Raw genomic sequence first — 19,819 nt, forward strand, 5'->3', positions numbered from 1 at the left:
AAGTTTACCTTAATGATGTGTTTTATGGTGAACACCTGCTTTGGGGGGAACAGGGATGGGGAAGAGATGGCGCTGGAGAAGCTGAAGTCAGCATGGAAGCATGGGAAATTAAGCCCGGCCCTGCGCAATTCCACGGGAAGGGCACAGGCCCCTCCCCTCTGGAAGCTCGCACGTGGTTTCTCCCGAGCTTCTCTCTGTGATCTTTCACCTGCGCTGATTCCAACCCGTGTCCTGTCACTGTAATAATCTAACAATGTGTCTAGTAGAATGCAGACATTTAAGCTGATTAGTCAATATTATTTTATATTGATATTAAATTTAAAAACCACATTTATAGATTTGTGCATTATTCAGAAAAAAACTTTAATGTTCATTTTTACACTAAGCTTCCTGCCTAACAAGGTGGCTCAAAGAATAATAAACCTGGGCTCAAATCTAGTCATTTACTGGGTGTGATCTAGGCCAATGGCTTCACCTCTCTGAGATTGATTCCTTGCTTTTAAAGAGGGGGTGATACTCCCATACACAGTGGTTATGAATATTAAATGAGATACCAGTAACTTTTACAATCCCTCAGAATAGTGCTTGGCACATTGAGGCATTTAACAATATATTATTCATCCTTTCCTACTCTTCTTTCTCCTTCTCTTCCCTCTTTCGTCCCTATCAAAACATCTACTAAATTAGAATGTATAAATGTCTAAGCCACAGAAACATCTAGTAAACATTGGAATTTATAAACGTAGTCTGTAATAGTAGCCATATTCACTTTATGTGCCAACAGTTTTTATTTCATATACAATATTTTAAGTGTGAGAATTAAAAAAAAAAATTATGCCAAATAGCTAATATCTATGTCTGATATTTCTTTTTCATAAAAATTATTCTCTTAATCCTTCCCCCCTAATTAATATAATTGTTTCTAGGGGCATAAAATCAACATGTCACATGGCAAACATGGCCATCCTTTGATGAATAAAAATATGAAAATAGATGAGAAGGGTTAAATATGTATTGGTGTTTATAGACTAGTAAAGTGACACAAGTTATTCACACACATGTTGAAGAATATTTTCCCCAAATGCAGGAAATAGTAAAAATTATACCTGGATATTCAAATATTTCATAAAGTTCAAGGAGAAACATTTGATCTCTTTTAAGTCTTAAGAGAAAGGAAGTGAATCTCATTACATGTCATTAAAGGGGCTACATAACAACAATAAAGGGACAGAAGGAAAAAGAGAGAAAAATGCTGTAACATCTGCTCCAATCATGAGTTAACACCGAGATATACTCTCGCACAGAGCATGCGCATTTTCCCCGAGTTGCTAGAGACTTTTAGAGACCAGGCGATCCTCTTAGAGCCAGAACTAGAGTTTAAGCCTAGTTTGAGGAGAGCTTCTAGAAGGGGAAGCCACAGAGGCACGTACCTCTTTCTCCTTTCCTTCTCTCCCATCTCCGTCTCCCTCACCCAGTCAGGAGGTGCCATTCTCCTAATGACCTCAGATTCAGCATGAATATCTGTAGAGTATCTGAATGTGGCTGACAGGGCCAAGAGGAAGAGAATTTTTCCAAACACTTTACCAAAAAAAGTTTTTCATAATTTTATCTTAATAATAATAATAAAAAAAGATAATTGTGCTCTTGAAAAGTGCCTTATAGATCTCTATCTAGTGCCCGAAACTGCAAATTGGTGAGCAACAAAACCACATTATCTTTATTTTCCGTTAAGTCAGACTCCAATAAATTGTCCTCCTTTCTGAATCTCCCTCTTGGCTTCCAGGACCGTGACCTGAATCTACCACAGTAATCAGATTGGCGCCATAAGTGCTTACATATGTGACAGGAGAGACATGTTAGCTGGGAGGTTTTCTATTATAACATTGCACACACAAAAAAAAGTATGATATAACACTGCCACACACAAAACAGTATGAGCAGCCACAATACTACAGGTCTCCTCTTATTGATCAGTTGTTATCTAAACTAATAAAATAGAAACATGCAAATTGACCGTACCTCTGCTACACCCACAAGCCATGCCCACAAACCAACCACGCCCACAAGCCAATCAGGAGCAGATATGCAAATTAACCCAACTAAGATGGCGGTGGCCATGGAGCTGGAGCAAGCAGGAGGCTTGGGTTGTCCCCGGCGATGGAGAAAGCCAAGCTCCCCACCTGCCCTGCCTGCCCTGAGCTGTGCTCAAGGCTACAAAGTATCAATTATAGAAGATAAATAAATCCCAGATACCTGCTTCCAGCCCACTGCTGTGGCCAACCTGAAAATGGCCATCAGCCCCTCACCTAGGCTGGCCAGGCACCCCAGCAGGGACCCCCACCCTGAAGGGGGTGTGGGAAGCCTGAAAACGGCCCTCAGCCCTTCACCTAGGCTGACCAGGCACCCCAGTGGGACCCCCCCACCCTGAAGGGGCTGTGGCCAGCCTGCAAACAGCCCTCAGTGCCTCACCCAGGCTGGCTCAGCGGGGACTTCCAACCTGAAGGGGGTGTGGCCAGCCTACAAACAGCCCTCAGCCCCTCACCCAGGCTGGCCAGGCACCCCAGCAGGACCCCCCACCCTGATCCGGGACACCCTTCAGGGAAAACCAGCCAGCCTTCACCCATGCACCAGGCCTCTATCCTATATAATAAAAGGGTAATATGCAAATTGACCCTAACAGCAGAATGACTGGGAATGACTGGTCACTATGACACACACTGACCACCAGGGGGCAGACGCTCAATGCAGGAGCTGCCCCCTGGTGGTCAGTGCGCTCCCACAGGGGGAGCTCTGCTCAGCCACAAGCCAGGCTGATGGCTGCCAGCACAGCGGTGGTGGCAGGAGCCTCTCCCGCCTCCTTAGCAGCGCTAAGGATGTCCAACTGCAGCTTAGGCCTGCTTCCCGCTGGCAAATGGACATCCCCCAAGGGCTCCTGGACTGCCAGAGGGATCTCTGACTGCCAGCTTAGGCCCAATTCCCCAGGGAGCGGGCCTACGCCAGCAGATAGACATCCCCCAAGGGGTCTCAGACTGCGAAAGGACACAGCTTGTTCAGCTTGTTCAATCATTAGTAGGACTTTTTTATTCTCATGTAATTTTTGATAAATGGAGGAGTTGTTTTTGTTTTGTTTTGTGTTTTGGTTTCACACAATACTTATGTGCAGTTGGAGAGTGCTTGTAGAAATATAAAGATCATTCACTAGTTGGGCCAATGTGCTCGGTGGTTGAGCGTTGACCTGTGAACCAGGAGGTCACAATTCAATTCCCTGTCAGGGCATGTGCCCCAGTTAAAGGCTTGATCATCAGTAGGGGGAGTACAGGAGGCAGACAATCAATGATTCTCTCTCATCATTGATGTTTATATCTCTGTCTCCCTCTCCCTTTCTTTCTGAAATTATATATATATATATATATATATATATATATATATATATATATATATGTATATATAATCATTCATTAGTGTTTACTTTTGCCAACTCTTTGCAGTATGTTGGCCAGAGGTTTATTTTCTCCCTCTTTTACTTGTTGATGTATTAAATAAAGAATTGATTACATAATGCTAGATCCTGTAATTCAGTGTGCTTAAAATATAAGACCTATATATTACTAATTAAATTGGCATAAGCGTTTTTATTTTAAATGGACATATTTTCCCTAATTTCTGTGTGTTTCTTTTTAATTTTTTTTTATTGCTTAAGGTATTAAAAAGAGTATTACATATGTCTCCTTCTTTTTTTCCCCCTTGACCTTCCCCCAGCCTCCCCTACCCCCCAGTGTCTTGTGTCCATTGGTTATGCTTATATGCATGCATACAAGTTCTTCGGTTGATCTCTTAACGCCCCCCCCCAACCCTCCCCAGCCTTCCCGCTGTCATTTGACAGTCTGTTCGATGCTGCTCTGCCTCTGTTTTGTGTGTTGATAGCCCTCAGACTGCACCTCTTTTTGTGTAAGAAGACACTGTGGGAAATTTTTCAGAAACAGCTCATATTTCCCACAAAAAGAGAGATTTTGGCATTATGATTTTATTTGTGCCTATCTCCTCCCTAAGATTCCAAAAGATATTTGTAAATACCCCTGCTGAGTGCGTTTTAGTCATTAACTACATATTTACTGGCTGAGCACTGTGCCCGGTACTAAGTATATAAAGATAAATCCGACTTCTCGTGATCTGAGTCACTGGGGCCACAGGTTTGTAATAGCTAACTATAAAAGAATGTGATCCTTGTCATCTGAACAGCATACTTGGGACAGAAGAAGTAGTTACTTCTAGTTGAATAACTGAAAAAGATTACATATAAACTGAGTGATGAAAACTGACCAGGAATTTGCTAAGAAGAAAAAGAGGAAAGTAAAGGTATTCTAGGTATTTGTGTTCAAATAAATTCATCTACTCTTCTTTTCCGTGCACAGACTGAAAAATTCATTCATTCATTCCTTCAACAAGTGTTTAATGAGCTCCTACTGTGACCAAGGAATTCAGAAACAAGACACGTCTAGGTCTGTGTTGTGTGAGAGTCTGTGATTGCCTAGAACCCGGAGACCATTTTTCTTTGCCCATAATGTATGTATATGTATGTATATGTGTATGTATATGTATATGTGTATGTATATGTATATGTGTATGTATATGTATATGTGTATGTATATGTGTATGTGTATGTATATGTGTATGTATATGTATATGTGTATGTGTATGTATATGTGTATGTATATGTGTATGTATATGTATATGTGTATGTATATGTATATGTGTATGTGTATGTATATGTGTATGTATATGTGTATGTATATGTATATGTGTATGTATATGTATATGTGTATGTATATGTGTATGTATATGTATGTATATGTGTATGTATATGTATATGTGTATGTATATGTATATGTGTATGTGTATGTATATGTGTATGTATATGTGTATGTATATGTATATGTGTATGTATATGTATATGTGTATGTGTATGTATATGTGTATGTATATGTGTATGTATATGTATATGTGTATGTATATGTATATGTGTATGTGTATGTATATGTGTATGTATATGTGTATGTATATGTGTATGTATATGTATATGTGTATGTATATGTATATGTGTATGTATGTATGTATATGTGTATGTATGTATGTATATACCACATTTAAGGGTTCAGTGAGAGAAAATTACATTCCTTCAGTTAGCCTGCAGCACACAGTGAGTGCCTACCACATGCTCAACAGTGTCCAGGAGAGGACACTTGCGGAAGGGTTGAAGGGCTGTGCCCACCCAGGCACAGTTTCTTAAAGACCAGAGAAGATGGGATTGGGTTTGGTGATTGGCCGTAGACAGGAACAAAAGAGAGAGAGAGGAGGAAAAGAGGCCTAAATGCCAGGCAAGCTGGCCAAAGAGGTTTTGGGAGGAGCAGATCAAGGGGACGATGGCACCAGCAAAGCTGAAACCAGAAAGGCCAGTGGGCGACGGGACGGCTCAGTGGTCACTGCTGGTGTGAGGGCCGCTCCCAGGAGCTGGGCAAGAGCAGCTGGCAGGGAAGGAAGCAGTGAGCACGGTAGAGGAGAAGCAGGACAGGCAGGAATGAGGTCCAGAGAAAATGTCCTGCGGAGTGGCACAGGCCTGCGTATGTTTAAGGCAAAATGGACGTGTGGATGCAGTTTATTGCTTTTGGGGATCAAATGTCTTGGCATATTTATTATTTCATGAAAATTCTCCACTTCAATTTTCTTTATATATTTTCAGGTTAACACAATCTGTGAAAAACTTTATTTTTATTTGTTCACTGAATATATGACATATGTATGGACTTTTTCCTCATTTTCAACTGTATTTAAATTTTAAGATGCAAATGGACATTTGCAGTGATAAGTAGGCCATATTTCTAATGGTTATGTATAGCTCACACAATAATTTTGACTCTTATTACATGGAATAGTTTCCATTGCAATGGCTCATTTTATCCTGAATAATTTTATTTATATGCTTAGAATATAAAGTCACTATTACATTTTTGCTACATGAATAATAAGCAGTGTCAACAGTGGAATTTAAAAGAGAATGATTACCAATGAAAACTGTTATTTTTGAACATGTATTCCACAGCATGAGAACAAAATGTATTCAGCCCTTCAATTTATAAAGAGAGAGAAATGTGTTTAAAATTGGAATTGCACCATTCAGAGAATAATTCATGCAGTCATAAGAGAAATGTAAATGCTTCATGTCAGTGTGTAGCGAAAAAAGTCACATTTCAATAAAACATTTGGCTACATAAAAATCTCTTCTTTTAAAGAGAGAAAATTGAAAGTCAGGAATCCAGCATCGGGCCTTTAACATGACTCAGAATCAGAAAAACTATAGAGATTGAACCCAGGTGATACATAGAAAAAAACATTATTCTATGAGAAATCTGATGAGCATCATCACTTCTTTACTTTCTTCTGATCCAACACAGACCTTAATTCAAGGTCAATGAACCCCAGCATATTAAGTATTTTAATGATCTTCATAAACAATAAGACCCTCTATGAATTGTAAGTGGGCGTTGATTTCTTTTTCCAGTGGGGCTGATGCTTTTGCCCTGGTTAGTCTGTGTTCTTGCACTTAGGATCCTCTGAGTTCAAAGCCACACGGTGAGAGAAGGTTTGCCAGGCTGTGAAACAGAACACAGCCAGCTGACCTGCCAGAGGTGAAAGCTGTGCCCTTGCCTGTGCTAACAGGGCTCCCACTGCAGGTCACTGAGCTAGGAGTTCACCTAGAGAGAGTGTCCTCTGGAGGCCGGCACCTGGTTCAAACCCAGAAGTACCAGGATGCTCGCTCAGTGAAGTGGGAAGTTTGGTCCAGTTTAGCGGCGGCACCTCCTGCTCCCCTCTTAGGCCCTGCTGTCATGTCTCCCATCTTTTGCACTGAGAGCGCCCTCTTTCCCTTCCCTTATTCCACACCGCCCATCCTTGACAAAATCCTTTTCTGGAAAGATGCTTGTATGCGTGTGAAAGCCCCAGCATCAAGTCTCCCGAAGTTTTTGAATGTTAAGTTTGTCTCCAAAGGATTGTTTTTCTCCTTACAGCTATCAAAAGGTAATTGCCAATCATATCCAAGGTAAATCATTTAGGTATTTTAGAAATCTCCCTATAAATTTCACCACGATGAGTAGCAAAGGTCTGACAGAAAGGGACAAGCAGGTTTTGCATTTATTCCTTTTTTTAACTTTATAGCGGAAACCTGCACTGGTGGTAGAAGATCTTTTTGAAGACATGAAAGATGGTGTTAAGCTGCTTGCTCTCCTGGAAGTCCTGTCTGGGCAGAAACTGGTAAGAATTTTTTCTGTGACCAGACTCATTGAATTCTTCCCATCTGGAATTGGTGGCGGTGGAGCTGGGAGTGGAAGGGACTCTGCCCTCATAAGATAAAGTTTTTCTCTCTTGTAGTCAGTAAGATGCAGGAAACACTAGTCTATTGGTCACTTCTGGGAGCAAGGAATACATCCCCTTTCTTGTTCCCTCACACGTTTAGTAGTGTGTATACAGTAGGTGTAAAACAGTGTATACAGTAGTGTGTAAAACAGTGTATACAGTAGGTGTAAAACAGTGTATACAGTAGGTGTAAAACAGTGTATACAGTAGCAGCAACCTTAGAATTAAGAGCAGAGACCTCCTCCGTAGTCAGTCAATCATGGTTAACTCTTGCATCCGTGTGGTACCCAGGCAGCTTGGTTGCACACGGACATCTACCTCACTTGTTAGCGAGCGTTAGCTTAGCTTGCCATGTGGAAAGGAGTGTCGGTCCATCCTGGTGTGTTTACATAGCCCTTTGTTGAAAAGTGAGCTGAAATCAACGCGGCAATTTTTCATAAGCTTGTGGCCACCCTCCAACACCAGTGCTTTCACAGGAACAGCACGTTCTGGATCGTTTGCTTTCAGACACAGCGAAAGCGGCCGAGTGCAAAACAACACTGACAGTGAGCGCTGCGTTTTTCCTCCAGTACTCAAATCATACAATATTCTTTTTCTGGATTATATTCATTTTTATTTCAGAGTGAGAGAGAAATAAGTAGTTTGCAGACATGAGCTATTATAAGTTCTGTTTACCATAATTAGAGAAAGCAGCTCAGGAAATGGTCTTCATCATGTTGTATACAAAGGGTTCAAAATTGGGAGTACTTACCTTTTTCTGTATCTATTGCATCTTGGCAGGTGCTACACAATCATTATTTCTTGGGTAACTTAGTGGGGTTTTTAATTGCTTTGCCTGAACATAAAATTTCTAGTTAATGTTGTGAAGAGAGTCCTCAAAAGAGCTTTTGGAAGAGGTTGCTTATTGAAACACACAAACTGATAGTAATGTTGTGTAAGTCATTTTCTAGTTTGATTCCTAGCAGATGCTTCCCGTGGCCTGGATGCCACCTCTGGTCACGTCTGATTTCAGCCACGCAGTGGTGGGCGTTACCCAGGCCCCCCACCAGCATCGGATCTCAAGCACTGGTAGCATATCGCTGGGATTCTGCCCTCCGGGCTTATCAGAGCCACAGATTGCACCAGGCAGCCCTCAAGTATAGGAGAGTTAACGGTCCCAGAGGACCCTCAACCAATGGCAGTGGGAGTCCCTGAGTAAATGCTCCAGCCGGGCACTTGCAGGAGGAATGGTTCTGAGGCCAATTTTACAGATCTCATAGAGCGCCCAGTGGGACCCGCAGGGGAACCAAGCCCAGTTGCCCACAGTGGGACCCTCCAGAGCACACCCTTCGTTAGCTTTTCCCACTTCCTTGTTTCACTTTTCACGAATCCTCACTCTTGCTTCCTGGGATCAGCTCCCCAATGAACTACAGGCAGCCAAGTCCTTTCCTCAGGCTCTGCTTTGGGGGAAATCGAACAAGACACATGAACAGCCAGTTTGGAAGATACAGATGTATGCATGAACTACATACGCTGGATAAGTGTTAGGGTGTAAGAGGCATTGAGCTGAAATACATACTCCCTTGATTGCCACATATAGCTGGTCATGTGTATATATCCTCCTGAATTATGCTATTTCCTAGAAGGTTGAAGGAAACCTTATTACAATTCAAATGGATGTATTTAAGAAGTATACTATTCTAAGTGCCAGTGTAATTCTGCCATTGCACATTAGCATAGGTCAAAACAGACATAACCTGAAAATAACCCAGAGTCACTTCAAAAGGAGAGGAGTTACATGGCACATAATATAGCTGTCAAAATGAATGAAATACAGTGACAGGCAATGACTTCGATGAACCTTAGGAATAAAATATTATGTGGAAAAATAAGTCTCAAAAGATTAATGCAGTGATAACCTTTATATAAATGTAAAAACTAAAAAAAAATATTATTTTTAATAATGCATATATATGAAATGAATCTATATAAAAGAAAGGCATTGGACTAGATTTATTGTGATGGTTGCCATGGATGTAGGAAGGCAGATAGATGAATGAACTGAATGATGGCGTTATTGCTTTTTATATGTAATTTCTGGATCCTGGCTTTGTTCAGTTGGCAGGTTTGTAGGTGCTTTTTACATTATAAAAAAATAACTAATTAAATAAATAACTAGCCCTAGCCGGTTTGGCTCAGTGGATAGAGTGTGGGCCTGCAGACCAAAGGGCACATACCTTGCTTGCAGGTTCTCCCTGGCCGGGCCCTGGTCAGGACACACGCAGGAGGCAACCAATTGATGTGTTTCTCTCACTTCAATGTTTCTCTCTGTCCTTCCCTCCCTCTTGCACTCTCTCTAAAAGATCAAAGGAAAAATATCCTCGGGTGAGGATTAAAAACAAACAAACAAACAAACAAACAAGGAAATAAATGGGCCATGTGTGGGTCAATGGTAAGACTATGTCATGGATAACAGAGGTTCCAAAGTAAGGAATAAATAAAAGTCAAAAATGTAAAAAGTAAATTTTCTATTTAAATATTTGTTTAGAATATCATACTATTGTTTGCCTAGTACACTATAATTGGGAAGTAAAAGGTACTCGGCTTGAGCTGCAATGGGAGATTAGTTAGGGTCTGGTGTCAAGGGAAGGAAACCAGTTTACCAGCTATGCAATAATGGAGACATTACTTCACCTCAATTATCCACTTGGTTCCTATCAATGTAAAGGAGGCTAATCCTATCTACATTATTTAAATTATTTTGAGTTTTAAAATTAGCATTGTGGTACATAGAAAGCACATGATAATTTTAGTAACTCAGACATAAGTAATCAGAACATACATTTGTGTAGATAATATTTTCATTCTCACAATCCTACATTTTAACCTTGGCCTGTATATTTAGATCATCTAAATCTAGAAATGTTATAACATTGTCAATAACCTTTCATGTCAGTATAACTGAAAAAAAATGGTGGGTTACCAAGAGTACCTTTTCAAAGACTTAATTTTTTTTAGAGTAGTTTCGGATTTACAACAAATTTACAAGAAAAGTACAGAGATTTCCTGTATACCCCAGGCCCTCACATAAAGGCTACTTTTCATATAAATAGTAGAGGCCCGGTGCACAGATTCATGCACCATTGGGTCCCTCGGCCTGGCATGTGCCCTCTTGCAATCCGGGACCTCTCAGGGAATGTTGGAGAGCTGGTTTTGGCCCAATCCCCGTAGGCCAGGCCGAAGGACCCCACTGGTGTACAGATCTGTGCACCAGGCCTCTAGTATGCATATAAGATCTTTGGTTAATCTATCCCTGCCTTTCCCCCTACCCCCTTCCCTCTGAGATTCATCAGTTTGTTCCATGTCTCCATGCCTGTGTGTTAAGCATCTGCCCCCTGGTGGTCAATGTGTATCACAGTTATCGGCTGGTCAGCCAGTCGCCTTAGGGTTTCATATATATAGATTTCCTACTTTATAGGATGACAGTGTCAGTAGACAGCATAGGAATTTTGTGAATTTCCACTCTAAGACATACAGAAACCTGAAAGGCCTTTATTGAGTATATCAGTAAACTTTTAAGGTGCTGTGTGGATAATGCCCCTTCCTATACCTGCCCATCTTTATAGAAATTAAGTAATGCTGGTTGTTCTTGAGTATTCTCCAAGTATGTTTAAATACACTTAAATAGATCTTTTAAGTCTCTTTTTATTTCTTTATCTTTTATTGAGCCATCTCCTGAATGTGTACATTTTGATCTATTCCTGTCCTCTTTTCATAGCCGTGTGAGCAAGGACGCCGTATGAAGCGGATCCACGCTGTGGCTAACATTGGCACCGCGCTGAAGTTCCTAGAAGGAAGGAGGGTAAGAGAGGCAAAACCAAAACACTTGAAGAAGGCGTGGGCATACAGATGTTTTCAATATTGGCTGCAGAGTGAAAACTCTGCATATGATCTACATACACATGCAGTATTATTGTAAAAATAATTTTAGATTTACAGAAAAGTGGCAAAAAGGGGTACAACGATTTCATGTCTACGCTTCATGCACCTCCCTCTAACAACTTATAAAAGTACATTACAGAGTACAGTTATCAAAATACAGAACTTCAAGTTGGTCTGATACTATGAACTAAAAGCATAGACATTAGTCTGATTTCATCCGTTTTCCCCCAATGTCTTATTTCTCTTCAGGATACAATGAATCACACACCTTGCATTTGACCATTTGTCCCTTCCACTCTATGGCACTTGTTCATTCTTTCCTAGTCTTTCATAACTTTGACACTTTTGATAACTGGGGGGGTCAGTTATCTTGAAAAATGCTTCTCAATTTTATGATTATATTGAAGTGATGCATATTTTGCAAGAATTCCAAGGAGGTGATATATTCTTGTCTGCGCATCATATTAGTGGATATAGGATACTGATAGGTCTCATTGCTGGTCATGTTAATCCTGATCAATGGTAAGGACATTTGCTGTGTTTCTTTTATGGTAAAATTATTATTTTCTCTTTATATTATAACTGAGAAAGAACTTAAGGGAGATCATTGACATCAGGCTAATATTCTGTTTATTCTTAAACTTTGCTCACTAATTTTAGCATTGATTACCTTCAGTAATTATTTCTGTGCTGTTTGCCTAATGGTGATTTTATATTTCCCTCATTTGTAATGTAAGAAATTATTTTCTTTTTTCCTTTAATTATTTATTTAGTTACTTATTTTAGGACAAACTTGTGGATATTTATTTTATTCTATAGTTTTAATTTATTGGTTTGTTCAAGTTTTGGCCATTAAGCTTCAGTCTGGCTCCTGCGTATCTTGTATTTTCCTGCCCCAGTCCTTCTCTAAGGAAGCTTGGGTCCTTTTATTAGCAAAGGGCATTTAGAAGCCCAGATTTGAGTAGTAGGTGTGCTCATTGCTCCTGAGGTTTCACTGCTCCTAGGCCTCCCACCAAACAGATCTAGAAAATATGTGCACTAACCTGGGGATATCTCTCTCAAGCGCTCACTCACTTCTCCCATGTACATGTGTATCAACCATTGTTTCAAACTGATACTTCTATATACATGTGTATAAACCATTATTTCAAACTGATACTTCTATATACATGTGTATAAACCATTATTTCAAACTGATACTTCTATATACATGTGTATCAACCATTATTTCAAACTGATACTTCTATATACATGTGTATCAACCATTATTTCAAACTGATACTTCTATATACATGTGTATCAACCATTATTTCAAACTGATACTTCTATATACATGTGTATCAACCATTGTTTCAAACTGATACTTCTATATACATGTGTATAAACCATTATTTCAAACTGATATTTCAACTCAGCACCACAGGTTTATTCTAGTTTTCCATGTGTGTTTGTTTCTGCTTTCTCTTACAATGAGAATCTAGCTGTCATCTACAATATACTCACTTATTTTTCAACCCTATTATGCACATAAAATAGTTTCAGAATTGCTGGCCCATGTCCCTGTGAGAAACAGATTGACTAACTGGAGAACAGTATTTGCGTGCAGTTCGTTTGGTCCTTATCATTACAATATCCAGTCCAAAGACTGCTTCTAAATTTACTTAGGTTGCTTCCGTTCTTCCTGTCCCTTTTAGTGTTACTCATTGAAATAGAGTTATATCCCATTTTTCAGAACCTCCCCCCAACACACACATTCTAGTTGACTAATTTGGGGGCGGGGGATAGGGGTGGAATGAGATTATTACTATGATTCCATTAGTAAGAGCAAAAGTTATACTTAGAGAAGTGCCTTCCTCATCCTTACTTCTCCATTATCATTCTTTCCCTTGCATTTCCTTTCACATGTCTAGGAGACTAGCTTCTCATTCATCATGCTTGCGTTTCTTTTGCACAGATGAGCAGATGTTTCTTCATATACCACCTTCTTTTTGACATGAGGGGAGTGTGCTCTTGATGCAGGCTCACACTTTGCTTTTTAAATTTCACAGCATATCCTGGAAACCATCCGAGTCAGTTCATGGACAGCTTCCTCATTCATCTCCGCAGCTGCGTAGTATTCTATGGCCTGGATGTACCAGCGTTTATTTAACCACTCCCCTATGAATGAGCACTTAGATTTCTTCTAATATCATTCAAACAGAAACAGTGCTGCAATTAATAAAACAGCTAATGAAATTGTGGCTGAGAATTATTGAGCTAGAAGTTTAAGAAGTACTTTATTATTAATTTTGGTCTTTGTTTAGAGGTTATGAAAAGGATAAGTAGTTCTAATTGTATTCTATGGTGATTGACTGAGATAAAATTCATTTTGCTAGGACTGAGGAAATAACTTTTTTGACATGTGTCTTGAATAATTTATAATTATCAATGCCCCAAATAGGGAACTAAATACTATCAGTCTCTTTCTACTTTACTACTTCTTGGCTTTCATTTGTCTTTAAAATGTATTCTGCAAATAATGCTCTAAATTTACTTCCTATATTTTTATTCCCTTTGAACAAATAATGCTGGTTTTCAAAGATTATTTTTTGTATATATCATCTTCTCCCTTTGCCTTTCATGTCAGTCCATGTACAGAGGATCACCGGTTAGTACAAATTTTAGAATTTTTAACTCCTGACTTTTATAGGTAAAAGAGAACATAAGTTTCATGCTATTTGGTAGCAAACTTCAAAGTAAGTGCATCTTCTTAAATTATTCATCACAGTTTCTTTTAAGTTCCAGTCAAGTTTTGAATGTAATGAATAACCTTTTTTTTTTTCTGTCTGGTATTTTGTTGGTAATCCCTTGCATGATGTCATATTTTTCAATTTAAAGTTTTTAATTTCATTTTGTGGTTAATTTTATTGTGTGCACCTAATGAATGCTCCTGAAATTCCCACTGAAACCATGTGTTTGTTGCTTTTATTATGGCTCACCCTACTTACTCGTGTGTATCACTACACAGGCATGACCAAGTCTTACTGATGTCTAATATAGTGCGCATCATTGCATAATTAAATGGGTTATAATCTCTAGTGCATTGCTAGCACAGTGTTTCTTTTTAAACAGATCAAATTAGTCAACATTAACTCCACTGACATTGCTGATGGCCGACCCTCAATAGTTCTGGGACTGGTGTGGACCATTATTCTCTATTTCCAGGTATTGTGCCATAGCTCCCTTACTAGTTGATATAATGTCATGGAGGGAAGTAATGGTGGGCATTTTAATAATGCTGTCATTTGTCTTACTTTTGAGGTTGATTCTCAAGCTGGCAGAAATCTGACCTTCACGCATACATAGGTTTTTGGTAGCAGAATTTCCTCCTCTTCTCTCTAAAGGAGTTGTACATGTACCTCCCTGAAGAATTCTGGCATAAGTGCCCGATCTGAAAAGTGGGCAGGATGCAGTGAATATGAAATATTGCTATAGCAAGTTCAGAACGCTTTTCTTTGTCTGAAAGGGAGCAGGTCTATGCTCCTATTAGACGTTAAGGAGAGAAATGAACTTGCCATCCCATCCAGAATAACAGTTCTAGCCTTCATTTCTTAAAATACATTTTTAATTGATTTCAGAGAGGAAGGGAGAGGGAAAGAGAGATAGAAACATCAATGATGAGAGAAAATCATTGATTCGCTGCCTCCTGCATGCCCCACACTGGGGATTGAGCCCACATCCAGGCATGGGCCCTAACCTGGAATCGAATTGTGACCTCCTGGTTCACAGGTCAATGCTCAACCACTGAGCACCACTGGCCAGTCTAGCCTTCATTTTTTTTTTTTTAGAGCAGCTTTATGTTTACAGCAAAATTGAACCTAAGATACAGAGATTTCCTCTATAACCCTACACCCACACATGCATTGCCACCCCATAATCGACATCCTGACCAGAGCCGTATATTTTTGAGAATTAATGAGCCTATATTGACACATCATTATCATTCAAAGTCTGCAGTTCACATTCGGCTTCCCTTTTGGTGTTGTACGTTCCATGAGTTTGGGTAACTATTAGGTTTTATTTATTAATTCGCATGGATTAGAGTGTTTATTACTGTGTATAAGACACAGAGGTGTAGTTCTAAATACAGCAAGAAGTACACGGAGTAGGACATCCATCCATCCTGCCCTTTAAATACTTACCTTTTGTCAACAGTGTTAAGGGAGTTACGATAAAGTATTTTTAATTAGAAAAGTGAACCATCCAAGGAAAGAAGAACAAAGATAATTCCTAAATCTTCGCCCACCTTTGCCGCCCACATAGATCGAGGAGCTGACCAGCAACCTGCCGCAGCTGCAGTCCCTGTCCAGCAGCACATCCTCTGTGGACAGCACGGTCAGCTCCGAGGCCGCCAGCCCCCCCAGCAAGCGGAAGGTGGCCACCAAGATCCAAGGAAACGCCAAGAAGGCTTTGTTAAAGTGGGTTCAGTACACAGCAGCCAAGTAAGTCCCAGGCGTTGGGTTACATTTGAAACCCTTGAAGAATGTGAGTTACCAATGTATACCGCGTGCATCTTCCCATGACTGCAAAATTTGAAGAGGCGTTTGAGTGAATGGCTCTGCTTCAGGTCTCGCTTCACTCTTTCCTTGAGTTAAAATGTAAATACTAATACTCTAGGAAAATGCTGTGATAAAACCAGTTCCTTCTTCATTTATGTCACTAGGTCTGATTAAGTCATTTAATCCCTACACTTTGATTAGTAGCATGTGGGATAATTCTATTGCTTTGGACTTTTGCTCCTATTAAATAATCTTTACACAAATAAATTTAAGATTTAAACTTGGTTATCTCGTTGTAAGACTATTGGGTTCCCTTTAGTAATGATGTGAACTAAGGTTCACATTTTGAAATATACATGTTATTATTTACTGAAAGTTTCTAGCAATTTTATTTATTCATTTTATCCTTTGGTTTCATCTTCTAGCTGGAATGTGGATTTCTTTGTCAACTTCAGCTTTATGGCTGAATAATTTGCTTCTAGTTTTGTTTCCTTCTAGGTATAGTGAATTTACATGTGTGTACATTTATGTGATAATGCTGGGTAGAAAAATACTACTTTGAAAAAGTATCTTTTTGTAGCAATTTCAGTAGAGCTTTCAGTTGAGCATAGCAATATTTTATGGTAAGATCTGTTCACATAGAAGCTGAGCTTTTGTCTGATTTTCCGAAATGACATGTAAAATGAACTCACTTTCTGCTTTGTTTTGGATGCCTAAATCTAATCTGGATCTTATTCTTCACTTCCGGAAAATAGTTGTAAACAAGCACTTATCATTATAAAATATTGAGGCCCTAAACACAGGGAGTTCTATTTTTAAAGTGTTTGAAAAGCCAAAATAAGGAAAGACAAAAACAAACATAAAGAAGATATAATTAGTGTTACTAAATTATGTAGTTTTTAAGTGAGGAAATGTGGGCAAAGGGAAAATATAGATAGAAAAGTAAGATGGATCCAGAGGCGAATGTACACATGAATAGATAACAGATCATTCTGCCCAGTCTTGGTGGATATTGGCCAGTATGTCAGCTGAAGAAATTATAAATGTTCTACCAAAGACAGAAACTCTAAGAGAACTAGGACAGTGTTCAAGACTACTTGACAAACAAAGTCTTACAAAATTGTTTTTTAAATATTTGTGAGAAAGCCAGTGATTATATCTTATGATGCTCTTTTTAGGACAGTGTATTTTACGAAAGCTGAATGTACATTGCTAAAACATAATTTAAAGTAAATCTTAAGTTTACTGAGAATCCAATTCTCTTAAGCAATAAATGATATGGGGCTGGCTATGCTAGTTAACTGGTTTTGAGAAAAATTAAGCAAAACAATATTTTAGAGGGTAAGAAGTTAAGATGTAGAAATTCTAGTGCCATACTTAAAGATTTTTATATTAGATTTTTCTAATCTAATCATTTATTGCTTAAGAGCATTGGATTCTGCACGAGGCCTTGAGAAAAAATGAATATTATCTATTCAAACGGTGACATCTTTCTATTTTTTTAATCTCATGAAGGCATACTGGAATAGAAATCAAAGACTTTGGGCGGAGTTGGAGAAACGGGGTTGCCTTTCATTCAGTCATCCATGCTATTCGGCCAGAGCTAGTGGACTTGGAGAGGGTGAAAGGAAGGTCCAATCGAGAAAACCTGGAGGAGGCTTTCACCATTGCTGAAACGGAGCTGGGGATCCCCAGGTTACTAGATCCTGAAGGTACATTCAATAGCATTTGCCCAACTCAGTAGACTTGTATGTTTTACACCCGGAAATTACACATGATTTTCACGACTCTATGAAAGGACTGAGAATTTGAGAACAGCACAAATAGAAATAATATCTCCCTGTATTGATTTTCATTTTGAAAAATATTTACTGCTATAATTGGTAACACACTATAAGTCTATCGCTCCAAATGACACTTTGATATCGTGGCTCTGTATTTGGGGGGGGGGGGATCTATATTTGGCCAAATGTAGTTATGCAAGCTAGATAGTCACTTGTTAGTAAGTGCCACATCTGTGTTTTAAATGCTACCCACTCACTGCAATTCTGAAACTTACCTATTTTGTGTATTTTATTAATTAGGAGAATGCCTAAATAGCCAAATAGTATCTCAGGGTTTTGATCAATTAATGTTGAGATTTCAATGAAACAAGTACTACTTTTCTAAAAGCTCTTAAAATGTCATCTTTATGAATTATAAAATTTCTACTATCTATGATTCAGACTACATTTGTCCCCCCCAAAATATTTCTAAATATCAATTATGTTTTTCTTCTGCCTTTAGTATAGTATCTTTGGTAAATTGGCTAGATTTCAAAGCTTGTATCATTATAATCTAATTAACATAAATTCATTTGGTTTTGGTTTTTCCAGACGTTGATGTGGATAAACCAGATGAGAAGTCTATTATGACCTATGTAGCCCAGTTTCTGAAACACTATCCTGACGTCCACAATACAGGCACTGATGGGCTAGAGAATGATGTAAGTATTGGCTTTTCTTTAAGTATTGATATGCACTCAATGACAGTAACTCAGATGTTTACATAAGCATGCTGTTTCCAAAAAGTTAAATTGTAATGCATATTTATATTGAGCAACTGAGTAAAGAATAGATATCACTGATTTGGGAGGTGATTGGAGGGAAAGACTTCTCTGATTTGTATGTTGACTATGACAGAAAAGGCAATATTAAGTGCTGGGAATGTAACACTGATAAGTTAAAATTGAGGAAAGATATTGGTGTTGGGAAACATTGTTTTAGTAATTTAAGGATGGAAGACATTTCGTATCCATCTCATCATTTGTGCATCTAGATCTTGAATCCACTGTTCTATTCAATCCGATGAAAACTAATTTTGACTTTTAGACTTTATTATATAAATTACTGTTCACATCACACAGGGCAAATCTGTAAAAGTTCTAATTATTCTCCATGGTTAGATTTTTTAGCCTTTCAATAGTTTAAATAACATTTACATATTTTCATACTGCTCACATGACATATGCTTATTGTAATAATTAAAAACAAAATTTGAAAAAAAGAAATTATCTCTGTTTGACCTTCTACAGAGAATGTATTCTAGAAAATCATTTAATGTGTTAGTGTGATATCCAAACATTTATCTATGTACTTATAGGCACATATAATATTTTAACAAAAATAGAATCACAGTATACATACAATTTTAAATTTTCTTTTCATTGTACAAAACTTTTCAATGTCATTCTCTCTAGGTCTTCTTATATATGTACAGTAATTTATTTATTCAATTTTAATTTTTGGAAATTTCCGATTTTTTGCTGATATTAACAATGCTTCTGTGAACAATTTTTCAATAAAGCATTGTTTTATAGTTCTGTCTTAGAGATGCACCTCCTAGGCTAAAGACCAACAGATTTTTAATGCTTTTTGAAACTTTTTTCTTTTCAAATCCCTTGTAGGAAAATTATCCCATTTTATACTTTAGCTAGTTCAGCAGAAAGTCGGTTTTCTCAGGTTTTAACAACAATGGATATTACCGTTTTCCTAATTTGTTAAAAGTAGTATTTTTTTTTATTATGGATAATTTATTATAAGGCAAAACGACACCAGAAAAAGTAACAAATGGAATTTTCAAAATGTGTTAAAAACAATCCGTCTTTATTGCTTAAATCTCATCTAGAGTTTTCAGAGCAGTTTGAGAACACGATGAAGAGCAACAGCAAAAACAAAGAACAAAATAAAATAGGTTTTCAGAATAAACTCAGAAACAGGTTTGAGGAGGAAAAAGGCCAGGGGAACATAGCCCAAACTTTTCAAACAGAAAAAGGCGTTGCACTAATAGAAATCAGCGACTTCATAAGAGAATTAAGCAGAACCCTGTCCCTGGTTGCTTGGATGAAGTTAATCCGGCATTTTGATAGAACTATAGTAGTTTCTTAAAAACTACAGATTCGGGAAACCTTTTTT

At 38.4% G+C, this 19,819-nt stretch overlaps 1 protein-coding gene across 12 annotated transcripts in view; it reads left to right on the forward strand.

Annotated features, from left to right (window-relative positions):
* The window catches only part of SYNE1 (spectrin repeat containing nuclear envelope protein 1), a 387,376-nt gene that overhangs the window by 80,132 nt on the left and 287,425 nt on the right, over window positions 1–19,819 (forward strand). For 11 of the 12 annotated variants that reach the window (XM_036316912.1, XM_036316911.1, XM_036316914.1 and 8 more), the window contains exons 4-9: window positions 7,210–7,305; window positions 11,165–11,248; window positions 14,440–14,532; window positions 15,631–15,809; window positions 17,382–17,578; window positions 18,242–18,351. In XM_036316912.1, coding sequence (XP_036172805.1) covers window positions 7,210–7,305; window positions 11,165–11,248; window positions 14,440–14,532; window positions 15,631–15,809; window positions 17,382–17,578; window positions 18,242–18,351 — 759 coding nt within the window. Of the gene's footprint in view, window positions 1–4,412; window positions 4,564–7,209; window positions 7,306–11,164; window positions 11,249–14,439; window positions 14,533–15,630; window positions 15,810–17,381; window positions 17,579–18,241; window positions 18,352–19,819 lie in introns of all 12 variants that reach the window. The other variant, XM_036316917.1, reaches the window with a different exon arrangement.

This window comes from Myotis myotis, unplaced genomic scaffold (assembly GCF_014108235.1).
Source record: "Myotis myotis isolate mMyoMyo1 unplaced genomic scaffold, mMyoMyo1.p scaffold_m19_p_7, whole genome shotgun sequence".
Taxonomy (NCBI): Eukaryota; Metazoa; Chordata; class Mammalia; order Chiroptera; family Vespertilionidae; genus Myotis; species Myotis myotis.